This window comes from Peromyscus maniculatus, chromosome 23 (genome assembly GCF_049852395.1).
Source record: "Peromyscus maniculatus bairdii isolate BWxNUB_F1_BW_parent chromosome 23, HU_Pman_BW_mat_3.1, whole genome shotgun sequence".
In the NCBI taxonomy this organism is placed as follows: domain Eukaryota; kingdom Metazoa; phylum Chordata; class Mammalia; order Rodentia; family Cricetidae; genus Peromyscus; species Peromyscus maniculatus.
The window spans coordinates 46,189,300-46,206,112 of NC_134874.1; the positions used below are offsets into that span (position 1 = coordinate 46,189,300).

The following is a 16,813-nucleotide window of genomic DNA, read 5'->3' on the forward strand; positions in this document are numbered from 1 at the left end:
TGCATTCCCACAGTACATGTAGACGTTCAGATGCCTAGTCAGGTGTCAGTCCTTTCCTCCCTTCTCGTTTGAGAAAGGGTTTTTGTTCCTGGCATGTACAACAGGCTCAAAGGCCACTGAACTCCTGGAATTCTAGCTCCGCCTCCAATTTTGTTGTAGCAACAAAGGAATGTTGGATGCTTGTTTCCACAGCCAGCTTTATATGGGTTCTGGGATTTGAACCCAGGTCCTCACACTTAGGTGACAAGTGCTTCATCACTGGAGCCATCCCCAAAGGCCCTCAGCTGCAGGTTTTTGTACTGCAAAAAGCATGCACTCCAGGGGGCCCATGATGAGGAGTCTGAGTTCTTACTGGGACTCTGGGAAGGACAGGCTCAGCCCAGCTGAGCAGGCCCACAGGCACGGGAGGAATTCCTGAAGGCACCACTGAGGGCAGTGAGCCTGGCAAAATGAGGTCAACAGAGAGAAAAGTAGAACAGGGAAGGGGAGAGAGGCAGAAAAAGGAAGAACCAACTGGGCATGCACAGGAAAAAAAAAACACCTCAAGATGACTTAAGCACCCAGATCTAGCTGTATCTAATGCTGCTTTATTACTGCTCAACTTTAGTTCCATGAACAAATAAATTCTGCCCTTTGGGGGCGGGGGAGGGGGAGAGTCTAACATAACCCAGCCGAGCCTCAAACTCAGTATGTAGCCAGAAGATGACCTTCAAGTCTGGATCCTCCTGCCTCCATCTCTCAGGCGTTGGGATACATGCCTGGTTCAAGTGGTGCTGAGAATGGAGTATCATGCATCTGAGCAAGCAAGCACTCTACCAGCAGAACTAAGGTCCATTTATTGCATTACATTTATTTACTTTGTGTGTGTGTGTGTGTGTGTGTGTGTGACACATCCGTGCGCACACACATGCTGCAGCACACATGTGGAGCTCAGAGGACAACTTTTGGGAATCAGTTCTCTGTTCTATTATGTAGGTTCTGGGCTCAAGACCATCAGGCTTGGTAGTAGGCGACCCATCGAGTCGCCCCTCTCACTCACCCCCACTCCTGCCCAACCTCTCTCCAAGCCAATTTAACTTTAAAAAAAAAAAAAAAAAAAAAAAAAAAAAAAAAACACCTCCTGCTCTCATACAATGCCAGAGGAAGGAGATGGAACCGGAGACTTCATCAAAATGGCACCTCTGGTTATGTCTTCTCACTCCTCCCATCTCCACTTCAATACTGAGATGGAACCCATAGAGCAAGCACTCCACCACTGAGCCACACCCCAGCCCCTCACTGGGGGATTCTAGGCAGGTACTCCACCACTGACCACACCCCAGCCCCTCACTGGGGGATTCTAGGCAGGGGCTCTCCCACTGAGCCACACCCCAGCCCCTCACTGGGGGATTCTAGGCAGGGGCTCTCCCACTGAGCCACACCCCAGCCCCTCACTGGGGGATTCTAGGCAGGGGCTCTCCCACTGAGCCACACCCCAGCCCCTCACTGGGGGATTCTAGGCTGGGGCTAGCTAATCCTCAGCCCTCTTTTTACTTTTTATCATGAGATCAGGGTTTCAATTAGTTGCCTGGGCTGGCCTTCTATTCTCTCTAGCCCAAGCTTAAACTCACAATCCTCCTGCCTCAGGCTCCCATGTAACTGGGATGACAGCTCGTACCACCAATCCTTGTTTTACAATTAAAAGCAAAAACAAAAAGAATGTGAATAAGACATTTTCTGGGAGCCTTGGAAGTTTTTAAGAAAAACATAATCTAGATCTGTAAATCTACTGGCTGGCCTGGACCTTGCTGTGTATACCAAGCTAACCCAGAACCCCAGAGACAGACCTGCCTCAGATTCAGAAATGCTGAGATTTACAGATATGGACCACCACCACTGGCTTTTATCAATTTTCTGAAAAAGAACATCAGAAACATTCAGCCCCAGGACTTACCCACAACCTCTTGGCCCCTGCGGTCAAGCTCCAACTCAGCTATCTCACTCAGCAGGGTGATGCCCTGCAGGAAGCTGTGTTCCAGGCCTACGCTGGGGGCTGTGTCCAGCTTCTCCCCGGCTGGTACCCCAGTACCCAGAGAGGGCAGAGGCCTGGCCTGGGGCAGCTCGGCTGCTGCTGCCAGTGCATTCATGCCGGCCAGCGGGTCCTCCAGGCCTGGCAGGAGTGATTCAGAGCAGCTCTCTTCAAGATAGCAGGTACTGCCCGGAGCAGGTGCAGCCTCCTGGGCCTCCAAGTTCAGACACTGGCCCTCTGGGACAGCTAAGTCACAGTCTGAGAGCTCTAGGCTGGGCTGAGGCTCAGTCAGGGATGGCTGGGGCAGGCTGTCCTCAGGCCCTGCCTCTGTCATGGGCCCTTCCATTGGCACATCCAGGGGCACCTCCACCGGCTCTTCCTTAGTCTCCACCAGTGGCTCAGGTGTCAGCTGGGTTCCCAGCTCCAGGGCAGCCACGCAGGGCTCTGTCCTACCCGGTAGTTCTATCTGTGGTTCAGCCACTTGCGCAAAGTCTGAGGCTTCAGAGGGCTCCCGGCAGCCCTGACCCGCTGTGCTCAGCGCCTGGGCCTCTAGCAGGCCACCTCCGCAGCCACCTGCAGGGCTGACAGCCACCATGGTCTCTGGGACAGGCAGAGCTAATGGTGACTCGAGGGGAGGCAGCTCCGTGGGACCCTCTTCGACATCCTCAACCTCAGCCTTCACCTCACGGTCAGCGAGCGGCAGGGGCTCCTCTGGACTGTCCCGGGGTGGCTCTGGGATCTTGGAAGGTGACAGGCAGATGGGCTTGTCTTCAGGAGACAGTGCCAGGCGCTCGGGCTCATCAGCTGGGAGTGGTACATCAGGGGCGAGGCCATCAGCGTCAGCAGCCGCGGTGGGCTGCAGCAGGAAGGGGTAGGGTCGCCCGTAGTGTGGTGGCAGGGCTTGGAATGAGTACCTGGGGGGGATATCTGCCGAAGACAGAAGAAGTCAGTGAAGGGGGCTCCCCGGGGCTCTAACCTATCCCATCACCTGAGAGAGAAGGCACAACATATAACCAACTGCTCCTGCTTGATCAGCTGCAGGGTAGGGAATACCCTCCCCTCTGATCCTGAAATAACCCAAGACCCTTCCACATGTCTGAGCCTCGGAGAGTCGGCCACCATCTTGTCCTCAAGGGTCTTACAATTGTAAAGGCGAAACGGGACTGGACCAGAAGCAAATGCTTAAACAAGGTCTATGAAGAGCTGCCAGTCAGCCCGGGCTGTACCTCACCCCAATAAAGCATGTGTTCAAAAATCTCACAGTAGCTGGGCGTGGTGGCGCGCGCGCGCGCATGCCTTTGATCTCAGAACCTGGGAGGCAGAAGCTCACAGATCTCTGTGAGTTCAAGGGCAACCACGGGTACATAGTGAGACAGTGTCTCAAAACACAGCAGAGCAAAATCTTCATGGTAATACAGTTTTGTCCTAAGAGGCAGGACTGAGAGGAATGACTGGCAGCGTCAGTCCTGACCCAGGCCTGGGCAATGCCCAACAGGAGCTTAACAGGCACACCAGTCTACCAGAGGGTAGGCTCGAGGCCAGGCATGTGCTTACCCTTAGCACCAGCATTACACCCAAGACTCCAGGGAGGGGCAACCTCCTGCCAAACTAACTCAGCACTAATACAGGATTCTGAATTAAGATTCAAATCCTCCCAAGTGCGAGCTCACTAAAGAGGACACAGACCTCAGGCCCCAAAGCCACCTGCGGCCAGTCCTAATGAACACAGGACACTGGGACAGCATGTGTGTGGGGTCGAAGAGGTTGCCCAGATGGGAACCTCTAAGTGTTCCCAGGGTGACTCAGCAGCGACGGTGCAGAGTTTACAAGTCTGGGTTTTCGCTGTGCTCTGAGTAGCCTGCCTGCACGGATGCTATCAGACCCACGTCCCCTGCACTACACTAACAAGGGACCGGGAAGAGATCTCAGCTACGTTCATTCCAGAGTTGACTGGGTGATCCAGAGTGCTCATCAAGAGAGTGAGTGAACAGATGAATGAATGAGCCACTGGACAGGGGTCAGTGACTGAATGAAGCAGAGAACAGATTGTCGTGGAAGATGAATGAACAAGCAGGAGTGACACAGGTTCACAAATGAACAAATAAATGAATGAGGGAAGGGATAAATGAATGAGCCAGTGAGTGAATGAATGCACAGTGAACAGACAAGAATGAGTGAATGAACCAAGCCACCAATGAACACTCAGGAATTCAGTGTCTCATGGACAGGTGGCCCCTGTCCTGCACACTCACCTGTGAACAGGGCCTGGAAGGGGCTGGGCGCCTCCTTCTCCAGCTCGAGGTCTTTCTTCTCCACCACGTTCTCAGGAGCCTCTTCCTTGCGGGTGAGGCCAGGGGTAGGTGGTGGGGAGGCAGGCGGCGGGCTGCTGGGGTGCGAGCTAGGCGTGGCAGGGTAGGTGTAGGCTGGTGGCTTAGACACATCCTCCACCTTCTGGATAACCTTGGCCTTCAGAGAGGTCACGGGGGAGGCTCGGGGCGACGGGGGTGGGCTCACAGCCTTGCCATGGGTGCCTGTGGGGCCTGCAGCTAGGCCGGTAGGCTTGCGAGGCAGTAGCCCTGGGCCTGTGGCACTCAGGCTGGCCTTGCCCGTGGTCTCCAGACTCCTCTTATTCACCTTCTCCTCCATCTCAGTCCGATGCTCCTGTGCTTTCAATCGCTCCTGCTGGGGAACGGGACAAGCGTGGCAGGAACCATCATCACCTGCCTGGCCCCTGGGGCCTTCCACCCCAGAGACTATCGGCAAGATCCACGGCCCAGGCCACCCGGGCCTCCCTGTCCCACACACCACAGACATTCCACCGAGGCACACGTGTAATAAACATGGCATTCTACGGAACCCAGAGAGCGGGCTGGGGGCAGGGCACAGAGCTCAGGCTGTTACAAGGATGGCCTGTGGCCTAAACCCCTCGATGCCAGGATTCTGGCCCAGACCCATACCCCGGCACCTTGTAGTGTGCTTAACTACCTGCTCAGCACTAAGTTGCATTAACCAAGCACCACTGAGACATCTGACATCAAAATGAGAAACCTAGCTCTACAACAGCCAGTACTCACTGCCGCCCGGCAGCTAGTACCCAAAACACACCCAGGACCGCTCCACATACTCGCCACTGTGTGGCCACCTGTACCTAAGAGCTAAGTAACTAACCATTATTAGGACCCCTGTTTCCTGGAAGCGGAAACTTCAAGACCAGAGAGGTTAAGTCACTTGCTGGAGGACACAGAGCCTGAAAAATCTTTGTACCACCCAACTGATTACTCCAGAGTAGCTACTGCCTAGAGACAGATAGGGACCTCCAAGATCCCTTGGGTATCCAGTCACATCATCGCCAACCCACACCTCTGTCATGTTTTTCCACTACTCACTGGGTCCTGTCACTAGTGGGTACCACCAGCACACCCTAGCTTTCGTATCTGATCTTCTCTCTGGTCCTCCTCTGTTCAGATGCTGCCTCCTTCAGGCAGCCCTCCCGGACTGCCACTCTCTTCCAAGTCATATGGCTTGCCATGTCTGCCTCCCACCATAGGGCCAGGACTCACCACCAGCTGTGCGCTCCGCTGCAGCTCCAGGGCCTGGGCTGCCTGTTGTTGCAGGTACAGCAGCTCTTGCTGCCGCAGGAAGTGCTGCTGAGAGAAGAGCTGCAGCTGCTGGGCATGGTGCAGGGGGCTGCGGCCCGGTGGGTACAGGGCTGGCCAGAGAGGAGGGACAGCTGCTCGTTCCATTAGCTCAGCTGTGGAGACAGACCATAAACAGGGGGGCTGCACTCACGGCCCCAGCTCCTGTGTGGACCCTCACCTCATGTCCAGAGGGAGATGCTAAGGGCCAGTGCAGACGGCCAGGCAATACCAGAGCCGAGGCTCCTGCTGGCTCTCTCAGCCTGGAGTATCACCCCCATGTATATGCACACATTGCTGCCAAACCACCAAGGAGAATGTCCTCAGAGGTCACAGTTGGAGCATGTCAACATGCAGGATGGTACCAAAGTCACCATGGAGACTACAACCCATGGTCTGCAGAGTGGGCCTCAGAAGGGACAGGGACACCCAGTCCCCACAGGGGACCCTAACTGAATTCTCATGGAGTGGTCAGAACCTGTTCTCTGGACACGACTGAGGTTGGATGCTTTCTTGGGCCCACTTGTCCCCACCCCATATGCAGAGTTGTCCACCCCCACAGAAGGTCAGGAAAGTCCCTGGCTGTCACTTACCAAAATGAGGCAGGTGATCACTAGGGATAACCACCAGCTGGCCAGACTGGGGATCCCTGACGAACTGGTAGGCTGATGGCAAGGAGCCCCCTAAGCCAGGTGGGAATGCGGGGGCCATGCCCTGGTGTAGAGAGGGGGGTCCCAGGCCTAGGGGGAGAAACCCAAGTTCACATCAATGTAAGGAGATTCCAGGCCCATTGACAGCACTGTAGTCCCTGGTCACCACTGAGAATCCCAGAAGAACACTGAAGCGTACAGGCAGACTGGGCACAGGCATCTGTCCCACCTCTGCTAGGAAGCTGAGAGATATTTAGCTGGTCCCAGCCTTCCCTCAAGGAGAGATACCCCTTGGAGCTACACTCACCATAAGGGTGTCCAGCAAGCCACATGGATGTGCTGCCCGAGCGAGGCAGCCAGGGGTGTGCGGCCAAGTGAGTGGCGGGGTCAGCAGACCAGCGTCCCGAGCCTGCCAGCGTAGGGCCCCCAGTCACCATGAGGTTGGGGTTCAGACCATTAGGAGCACAGCTGGTGGGGTGCAGACGGGCCAAATCAGCCAACTCCTTACTTTCTCTGCAAAGGGAAACAGAGGTATGAGAACCACTGGGGGCCCCGGAATGGGGAGGGAAAGAAAGAAGGGCACAGCTCAGGCAGCACACAGGGTGAGCCTGGGGACAGCTGAGGCTCTTCCCTACTGCCTGGAGGGGCCTTGCCTCCAAGCCCAAGGTGGCTTGGCTCTCAAGGATCATGGTGGAACTCAGAGGTCACCTCATCACTCTTACCCCAAAAGCCCCCAGCCCCGACTCTCAAGTACCCCAAGCCCTCACCGGAGCAACTTCTCCTGGTCGCGGTCCAGCCGTGTACCTAGCAGCCGATCCTCCCGGTGTCTGGCTCGATCACAGTCATCATCAGTCCGGCCATGCCCTGGGGGCCAAAGGTGGCAGTGAGTCCCCTGCCTGCAGTGGTCCAGACTCTCATTACATCTTTCACCCATAGATGCCCTCCCCTCGTACACCCAACAGAACCCTCCCTGTGAGGATCTTTCTCCCAGCAACACAGATCCTTATGACCCCTGAACCCCACTGAGGGGTCTTTGGCCCAGAAACTTTCCATCCCAGGAGCCTGCCTGTTACTCATATGGACAGCTGTGGTGAAAATAACACCAGCAGATATAAGTTTAAACACAATAAAATCTATCAAACACAAGCATGGTGGCACTCGCCTTTGACCCCAGGACTCAAGAGGAAGAGGCAGGTGGATCTCTGAGTTGGAGGCCAGCCTGGTCTACAATAGTGAGTTCCAGGACAGCCAGGGCTCCACAGAGAAACCCTGTCTCCAAAAGTAAAAAATAAATAAAAATCAAACAACTGGGCATGGCAGCACACACCTGTGATCCTAACACTTGGCTGAGGCAGGAGGATAGATTTGAGTACAAAGCCAGCTTGGGTTACATATCAAGTTCCAGGATAGCCTGAGCTTCAGAGTGAGATCCTGTCTATTTTTTTTTTTTTTTAAAGGCAGAGAGGAGGCTCAGTGGATCAAGGTACTTCCTGCCAAGCCTGAAGACCAGAGTTCAATCCCCTCAATCTATAGGGTAGAGGGAACGGACTCCTACAAGTTGACTTCTGATCTCCACATGTGCACAGTGGCATACCTGTGCCTATACATATACACGAACACACAAAATAAATGTCTTTTCTTTTTCATCTTTATTTTATGCATACAAGTATTTTGCCTGCATGTATGTACTACGTTTATGCCTGCCTGGTGCTCTAGGAGTTCAGATGAAGGCGTTAGATTCCCTAGAACTGGAGCTCCAGATGGTTGTAAGATGGGAACTGAACTTGGACCCTCCACAACAAAAAGCCCTCTTAACCACTGAGCCATCTCTGCAGCCCAAATAAATGTATTTAAAAGTCGGTGATGGTGCACACCTTTAATCCCAGCACTCAAGAGGCAGAGGCAGGAGGATCTCTGTGAGCAAGTTCCAGGACAGCCAGGGCTGCATAGAGAAACCCTGTCTCAGAAAAGCAGTGATGATGATGATAATGATGATGATAATGATGATGAAGATAATGATGATGAAGAAAATTAAAGAAAAAAGATGGGGAGGCTCAACAGGTAAAGGTGCTTGCTGCCAAGTCTGACAACCTGAGTTCAATCTCCAGAACCCACATGGTGGAAGTGGGGGGGGCAGCTCCTATATGTTGCCTTCTCACCTTGACACACATGGGGTGACATGTCCATGCCCACACATTCACACACACACACACACACACACACACACACACACACACACACACACACACACGCTGGTATAAAGGAGAAGGGGTTGGGGATGTGACTTGGCTGGCAAACTGCTTGCCTAGCAGCCATGGAATCCATCCCCTTCTCCCCATAGGGGGACACCAGGCATGGTTTATACACACGGAAGAGGATTTTAAGTTCAAGGCTATCCTCAGGCTACATGGCAAATTAGAAGTCAATCTGGGCTACATGAGCCTCTGTCTCGGCAAATCGATAAATAAAGCTGGTCACGTGATGACAGAAGCAGAGTAGCCACCCCGGCCTGGCCCAACAGACCCAACTCGGGGTCTAGAGCAGGCCAAGTTCAGGATCCTCACAGGCCAAGGTCCCACTTGAAATGCAGCAGCTGAACTGCTGGTACCTCATCTATCTCCCTGCACCCCTAAAACCTCAGAGTCCCCAAGAGCACTGTCCCTGCCCAAGACAAGCTCAGAGATGGCAGCCCTCTGGTTTCCCCAAAGATGGGGATGCAGCCGTCCAGAGCACAGGAGCCACATGAGCCCAGACATCCAAGGGCCACACGTGCTACAGACCGCCAAACAGCCTAGTATGGGACAGGGCCAGTGCCTGGAGGCAGATGGAATAGAGCCAGCAAGTCTACCTGGAGTGAACCTCAGGGCTTCCTAGAACATCTTTTAAAAAAAAATCAGGCCCCACACTGGGAAACCCAGATCAATTTAAGTGGTGAGAGTGGACAGAGGTGGGGCAGGGGAGGGAGGTGTCCCTGGCCACCTGCAGGACCCTTTTCCCCAGAGCCACAGCCCACAGAAGCATTCACCAGGCTCTTTACTTACACCAGTGCAAAGTGACTGGAAGGGCAAGTTAAGGAAGGGGAGGAAGGAAAGCAGGAAGCAGGGAGCAATGCCACCTTCGGGGGGGGGGGGGGGGACCCAGCCAGGGCACTCCTTGCCTCTGAGGCCATGGAGTTCTCAAACTAACTTGGAACCCTCCTGTGGCGGTGAACATCATCAGCATGACGGGGTTCCAGAATGACGTAAGCAGGCAAAGCTGTGAGCATGTCTGTCTATGAGGGGTTTCCACAGAGGCTTCATGAGAGGTCAGAAGATCCACTCCTGAATGTGGGCAGAACTACGCTCTGGGTTGCCGACTCAGACCTAGTAAAGAACAGCGTGGCCAGGGGACGGCTCAGCAAGCAATGTAGGCAAGCCGGACAGCCTGAGTTCGATCCCCGGGACCCCCGGGACCTACTTGACGGAAGGAGAGAAGGAATTCCTGAAAGCTGTCCTCTGAGCTTGACATGTGTGCATATACACAAATACGTAAATAAATGTAAAAAAAAAATATTTTTAAGAGAAGAAAGTGGTTGGAGAGAGAGCTCAGCAGTTAAGAGAACCTGTTCTGTCATTATAAGAACCAGTTTGGGGTCCCAGGAACCACGGAACCAGCCAGGTGTCTTGCACACAGCTGTAACCACAGCTCCAAGGGACTGGAGACCTGAGGATTACTGGGGCTGCCTGGCTGCCAGGTGAGCCAAGGTGGCATGAGCTCTAGCTTCAGAAGGAGACCCTGCTTCAAGGACACAGGGTAGGAGAGGAGTGGAGGACGACACCCAACACCCTCTCCTAGTCTCTACCCGTGCATACAGTAAACATATCTGAATACACATGCTCACACAGGTGCATACATCAACAAAGTTCTAAAGGAGGAGAGCTGAGCCCCAGCATTCACATCTCTCTGCTTCCTGACCACAGATGTCCCCCAATCCTGCCTCTGCGCCTCCCCCACCACCATGGACCATGCACTCAAACTATAAGCCAAAATAAATGCCTCCTTCCTTCCTTCCTTAAGTAAATGTTTTTGTTGGATATTCCGTCACAGCAACTGTAGAAATAATACAAACCCCTCTCCCCGCCAAGAAGAATAACAGCAAAAAGTGACAGAACCAACCAGGTGCTGGGGAGAGGGCTGGGTTGGTGAAATAAAGACCTGAGTTTGAATCCCTTGAACCCATATTTAAAAACTGAGCACAAGCCAGGCAATGTTGGCACACACCTATAATCCTAGCCCTTATGAGACAGAGGCAGGAGGAGCTCTGTGAGTTTTGAGGCCAGACTGGTCTACAGAGAGAATTCCAGGATAGCCAGGGCTACACAGAGAAACCCTGTCTTGAAAAAAACGAATAATAAATAAATAAATAAATATAAAAGTAAAAGATAAACTGAACAAAACAGCACAAAACTGTAATCCTAGCACTGGGGAGGCAGGCAGAGGGATCCCCAGGGTTTGCTGGTAGAGAGCCTAGCTGAACCAGTGGGCTCTGGGTTTGGTCATAAACTCTATTGCCAAAGACAAGGAGGGGCTGGAGAGATGGCTCAGCAGTACATGCACTTGCTGTTCTTGCAGATGACACACTTCCCACCACCCACAGGACCACTCAGAATCACCTGTAACTCCAGTTCTAGGGAATCTGATGCCCTCTTCTAGCCTCTAAGAACATCAGGCACACGTGGTGCACAGACATTCACCCTGGCAAAATAGCCATACACACAAAATTTTAAAAAGAAAAAAAAAATTTTAAAGGTAGAAGAAACTGAGGAAGGCACTTCTGGCCTACAGACAGACAGACAGACACAGACACACACACAGACACACACACACACACAGACACACACACAGACACACACACACACTAGCAGAATTAGAAGGGGTTGTGCCCAGGAACCATTGAGAAACTAGCTTAGAAAGGAACAGCAGGTATGAGGCAGGGCCCAGGCTCAGAGAGCCACCCCGAGTTCCACAGCTGTGCCTGGAAATCAGAGCCTGAGCTCATACTTCCTTGTCCCAGGGGAGACGCCACGTCAACCAGGCTCACACACTCCCAAGGGCTCAGCCATCTGGGAAGGGCACGTGCCACCAGTCTCTGTCTAAGACCAGCTGCAGTACGGCGCTGGCTGCTGGGGCTGCTGGGGCCCCAGAAAGGGGAGGTGCCTGGAATGCAGCCTAGGCTCGGGGCCACAAGTCTTCTGTATACCATGACCGAATTGCCCTGGGTTACTGTCCCAAGTGTCACCTGCCACTAGACACCAGCTCAGAGCAGCCTCCATGCCCAGGGCCACTAGACAGAGCTCCAGGCCACTACAGGCAGCAAACTGGCTGGCTGCCAAAGAAATGTGACATGACTACCACACCTGGCCCCATGCTCTGAGGGGCTTCAACCCTACCCACATCACTCTGTAGCTACCTATGACCTGTTCACAGTTCACTCTGTCCAGTCACCCCACAGAGCCAAGCCCCTGCCCTAGGCCAACATCACGGGGTCCAGATGCCCTCCCTAGCCCTAGCTGCCAATCTCTGCATGTCAATCACATGCATCCCTTTCCCATCTTAGGGACACTCTGTTCCTTCCACACAGAATGCCCTTCCAATGGATTACTCGACTTAAATTGACATCAAGAAGGAAGGAACCATCTCCTGACCACCTCTCCCTCCATCATATCCCTCATTCCTCTCTCTCACTGCACTGATCATAGCATGACGATTCTGCTTGTGGTTAGTTCACCATCCAACAACCTCCACCAGATGTATGCATTCTACTGCTCAGGTCCCAACACAGCTGTCCACTTAAAACCAGACAGAAGAGAAATGCAATCAAAAAACACTAAATGCCAGGAAGAACAGATGTTTGGAAGAAAAGTGAGATATGTAGAAGGAAAGGCACCCTGGGGCAGGAACCTGCAAAGAAACAGTGAGGAGCCAATGGAAGTAAGCAAGAGAGGGAACAGAAAAGGAGAACTCAACAACAGAACATCTGCCTAGAATCCCCCAGTGAGGGGCTGGGGTGTGGCTGAGTGGTAGAGCACCTGCCTAGAATCGCTCAGTGAGGGGCTGGGGTGTGACTCAGTGGTAGAGCACCTGCCTAGAATCCCCAGTGAGGGGCTGGGGTGTGGCTCAGTGGTAGAGCATCTGCCTAGAATCCCCCAGGGAGGGGCTGGGGTGTGGCTGAGTGGTAGAGCACCTGCCTAGAATCCCCCAAGTGAGGGGCTAGGGTGTGGCTCAGTGGTAGAGCACCTGCCTAGAATGCCCCAGTGAGGGGCTGGGGTGTGGCTCAGTGGTAGAGAACCTGCCTAGAATATCCAGTGAGGGGCTGGGGTGTGGCTCAGTGGTAGAGCACCTGCCTAGAATCGCTCAGTGAGGGGCTGGGGTGTGACTCAGTGGTAGAGCACCTGCCTAGAATCCCCAGTGAGGGGCTGGGGTGTGGCTCAGTGGTAGAGCATCTGCCTAGAATCCCCCAGGGAGGGGCTGGGGTGTGGCTGAGTGGTAGAGCACCTGCCTAGAATCCCCCAAGTGAGGGGCTAGGGTGTGGCTCAGTGGTAGAGAACCTGCCTAGAATCCCCCAGTGAGGGGCTGGGGTGTGGCTCAGTGGTAGAGCACCTGCCTAGACAGTGAGGGGCCGGGGCATGGCTGAGTTAGCAAGCACGTAGTATACATGTGGCAGTGGTTTTCATTCCCATCAGTAAAAGAAAGCACCAGAGACAAACAACTTCTCAAGCCCAAACTCAAACCATATCCTCTTCTTGCACACACACACTTATGACCCGTGTGGGCACAGGTATTTTGGACACTAAAACATAAGCCACCCAAAACACACAAGAGGAGTACCCTACCATGTCACAGAACCCTATTCAGGGTAGATGATTTGTCCACTATCTTACCATCCCAGAATAAGCATGTGCTGCTGCAACCACCCCCTCTCGTCAGAGGACTGGCTGGCTTCCTTGGCTAGGTATCTCTGCCCAGAGCAAGACGATCGTTCAGTCAGCAAACATCCACTAAGCACCATTCACTTAGACCTCTATGATAGAAGATTTCAAAGTCAGCAGACACATCCTGATTCAAAGTCCAAAGGCTCAGATGTTCTCAAGAGACATAAGGACATCCAAGGACTAGCTAGGGACAGTCAACACAGGATGGGATATTCTACCAGGAAAACAAGCATGGACCAGCTGGAGCACTGGGTGGTATAAAGATACTGCTAGAAGCCCGGTGTGGTAGTACAGGAGGATCTCTGTGAGTTTAAGACCATCCTGATGTGTATAATGAGTTCCTCCTCAGGGCTACACAGTAAAACCCCATCTCCAAAAATAAAACAGTGGTAGGAGAAAGACCCAGGCCCAGTACCCCAGCCCTGAGGCTGGGTGAGGCCCTGAAACCTGAATGACAGAGACATTACAAATAAGAGTGACAGAACACCTGGCCTTGCTAGGTTGTCTGAGAAATAGGAATGAAATCAGTCCAAGAGAGAGGTCGTAGAGAAGACTACACTTATGAAGACCATGGAGCCCAGAAGGCAGCAGCAGCAGGCTGGGAAGGGGAGGAACCCAGGGCATGTCAGGAGATATATACACAAGGTCCCAGTACAGCTATGGGTGTGTAGTCTGGAAGCTGCAGGAAGGGAGCTTTGTGGGTGGCCCTGGACTGTGGTCCAAGAGAAGAAAAAGTTGGGGACATGAAACAATGCCTGCCTTGAGATGTCACACAACACGGGAAACCTCACCCGGCCCGGACCTTTTCCCAGCCTTCACTCAGCCTGCCAAGCCCTCACCAGGACATACTCAGCTTTAATGCCTGAACCACAGACCCTTAGCATGGCAGCAGGCTCTGCCCTTAGCTGACAGAGTGCAGAGTTCAATAAAGATGCTGAAAATAGGTCTCCAAAATACACAAAATACTGACCAACTTACCAAGTTCTGGAAGAAGATCCAACTTCAAAAATGAGTTCAACATGGTGGCTAACAGTGGTAAGAGAGACTGAGGCAGGGGGGTTACAAGTTTGAGGCTAGTTTGGGCTTAGCCTCAGCTATTAACAAGACCTTGTCTCAAAAAGGGGGAGGGGGGTTGGGAGCTGGGTCAACAGATACAGTGCTCACCTGTGCAAGTGTGAAGACACAAGCTTGGATCCCCAAAACACATAGATGACCTATGTCAGAGCTCCTACAGTGATGTAGGAGATAAAGACTGGAAAGGCCCCGCAAAAGCCCACAATCCAGCTAGCCTGGTGTACACAGTAACAAACAAGAGACTCTGCTTCAAACAAGGTAGACAGCTAGAACTGGCACCCAAGATTGTCCTCTGTCCTTAAAACATGCAACCTGGCACACATATGCCCACATACTCACACAAACTCAAACACATAGTCACACAAATCAATTAATCAATCAATCAATCAATCAATGAATCAATAAAAATGGCAAAAAATGCTAAGGGAGACAGATGATCCAGAGGGTAAAACTGTTTGCCTCACAAAGCCTGATGACCTGAATTTGATCCCTTAAACCCAGAGTGGAAGGGAAGAATCAACACTAGGAAGTTGTTCTCTGACCTCCATATGTGCAAACATATGTTCACACACTCACATTCTCGTATACACACACAAATAGAAATAATTAAAAAAAAAAAAAAAAAAAACACCAGCAGCCAGGGCATTGGTGAGAAGACTCAGCAAGTGTAAGGGATGTGATGGCCCCTTCTCACATCTCTGGGCACCAGCACACACGATATACACTCACACGCATGCACATACATTTCTTCACTTAAATAAGATTCACTAAAGCCTGTCAGGAAGCTGTCTCTACCATCCACATCATTCACTTATTCATCTGTTTACCCAACACCTACTATGCTCCAAGCCCCATGTTGACAGGGCACCAGAGGCACTGAATGAGGCGACACCCGGCTCTACCCCCCACCCCTCCGGAGGACTCGGGAGGCTTAAGGTTAGTCTATTCCTAGGAATCTCCAGGACATAATGAAGTGACTCAAAACAGCACAGAGGTACTACGTGCAAAAATATTCCACACAGCATTCTCGACACAAAAGAGAGCAGGCAAAAACTTAAAATGCCCACAGGGGATCAGAAACCTAACTATGGTACCTGCTGGCATGTGCTCCCCACGGAATATTAAAGACCGTAAAAAAAATGACACTTGTAAAGAGTCCACCATCTCGGGAGAAATGACCCACACTGTGATGCAGGAACAACGCATTAAGACCAAGACTATGCCGCGCTAGCCACTCTGCAGGTAGACACAAATTGCACGGGGAAATGAATTCAGGGAAAGCCAGGAAAGTGTTTGGGGTGCTGGGAAAACATAATGGTCTTTTTCTTCCTTCTCCTCTCCTGTACTCTACACGTCTATATGGATAATGGGAAAGGCAATCAAAGTTTCAATAGCAGCCACGATGGACAAGCAGTACTGGGGAGCAGGGGAGGCTTGGGAGAAAAAGAGTAGGAAACCAGCCAGGAGCGGTTAGTGCGTGCCTTAAATCCCAGCACTCCAGAGGTAGGCGGATCTCTATGAGTTCAAAGCCAGCCTGGTCTACAGAGTAGGTTCCAAGCTAACACAATGAAGCCCTGTTTTTGTTTTTTAAAAAGGGTGGAGGGCAGGAAACTAGAAGTGAGACATCAAGGCAAGCAGATCCAAGGATTAGAAAATGGGGAGAGGATTCAGAAAAAGCAAAGTACAAGTGTGAGGACCTGAGTTCAGATCCCACAGAAGCATGTAAAGCTGGGAAGTGGAGAAAAGAGAATCCACAGAAGATCTGGTGCCAGTTAGCCTGGTCTCTGAAGCCCCACAAGAGAAAATGTCTCGGGCCAGAGAGGTGCCTCAGTAGGTAAAGTAGCCTGCTGCCAAGCCTGAAGACCTGAATTCCATCCCCAGAACCCACAGGGAAGAAGAACCATTTCTTACAACTTGTCCTCTGACCTCCATGTGTGCAGTGTACTCACGTGTGTGTCTGGGCATGCACGCACATACACACACACAATAGGTAAATATCATAAGAGAGCCTATCTCAAACAAAGTACACGGTGAAAGGAACTCCTTTGGTTGTCTTCTGACCTCCACACTTGCGCATAACACCTGTACACACACCCACACCCACACCCACACCCACACCCACAGAGTAAAATCTAAGAGTGGGACTAGGCCTGGTATAATGCCAACTACTACAAATCCAAAGCCTATGTAGGCTACACAGCAAGTTCAAGTCTGGGCAACTTAACGAGAAACGGGGGCTGGAGGTGTGGGTCACTTGCTGGATTGCTTGCATAGCATGCAGCAAGCCCTGGGGTCCATGCCAGCTTGCATGAACCAGTGTCAGGATGCACATGCCGCCTGTCCCAGCACTCAGGAAGTGGAGGCAAGGGAATCAAAAGTTCAAGATCATTCTTAGCTACAACGTGAGCTGGAGATGACTGCCCCCCCCCCAAAAAAAAATAACAGAGTGGCACAGTACTTGCCTATCTTGTGCAT

The 16,813-nt window shown here is 52.3% G+C and overlaps 1 protein-coding gene across 10 annotated transcripts in view; it reads right to left on the reverse strand.

Annotated features, from left to right (window-relative positions):
• The window catches only part of Tnrc18 (trinucleotide repeat containing 18), a 113,636-nt gene that overhangs the window by 49,412 nt on the left and 47,411 nt on the right, over positions 1–16,813 (reverse strand). For 7 of the 10 annotated variants that reach the window (XM_076561348.1, XM_076561346.1, XM_076561347.1 and 4 more), the window contains 6 exons: positions 7,061–7,157; positions 6,601–6,806; positions 6,237–6,383; positions 5,569–5,759; positions 4,261–4,690; positions 1,934–2,935 (listed from right to left, as the gene is read on the reverse strand). In XM_076561348.1, coding sequence (XP_076417463.1) covers positions 1,934–2,935; positions 4,261–4,690; positions 5,569–5,759; positions 6,237–6,383; positions 6,601–6,806; positions 7,061–7,157 — 2,073 coding nt within the window. The remainder of the gene's footprint in view (positions 1–1,933; positions 2,936–4,260; positions 4,691–5,568; positions 5,760–6,236; positions 6,384–6,600; positions 6,807–7,060; positions 7,158–16,813) is intronic. The other 3 variants (XM_015986301.3, XM_042268595.2, XM_042268599.2) reach the window with 1 other exon arrangement.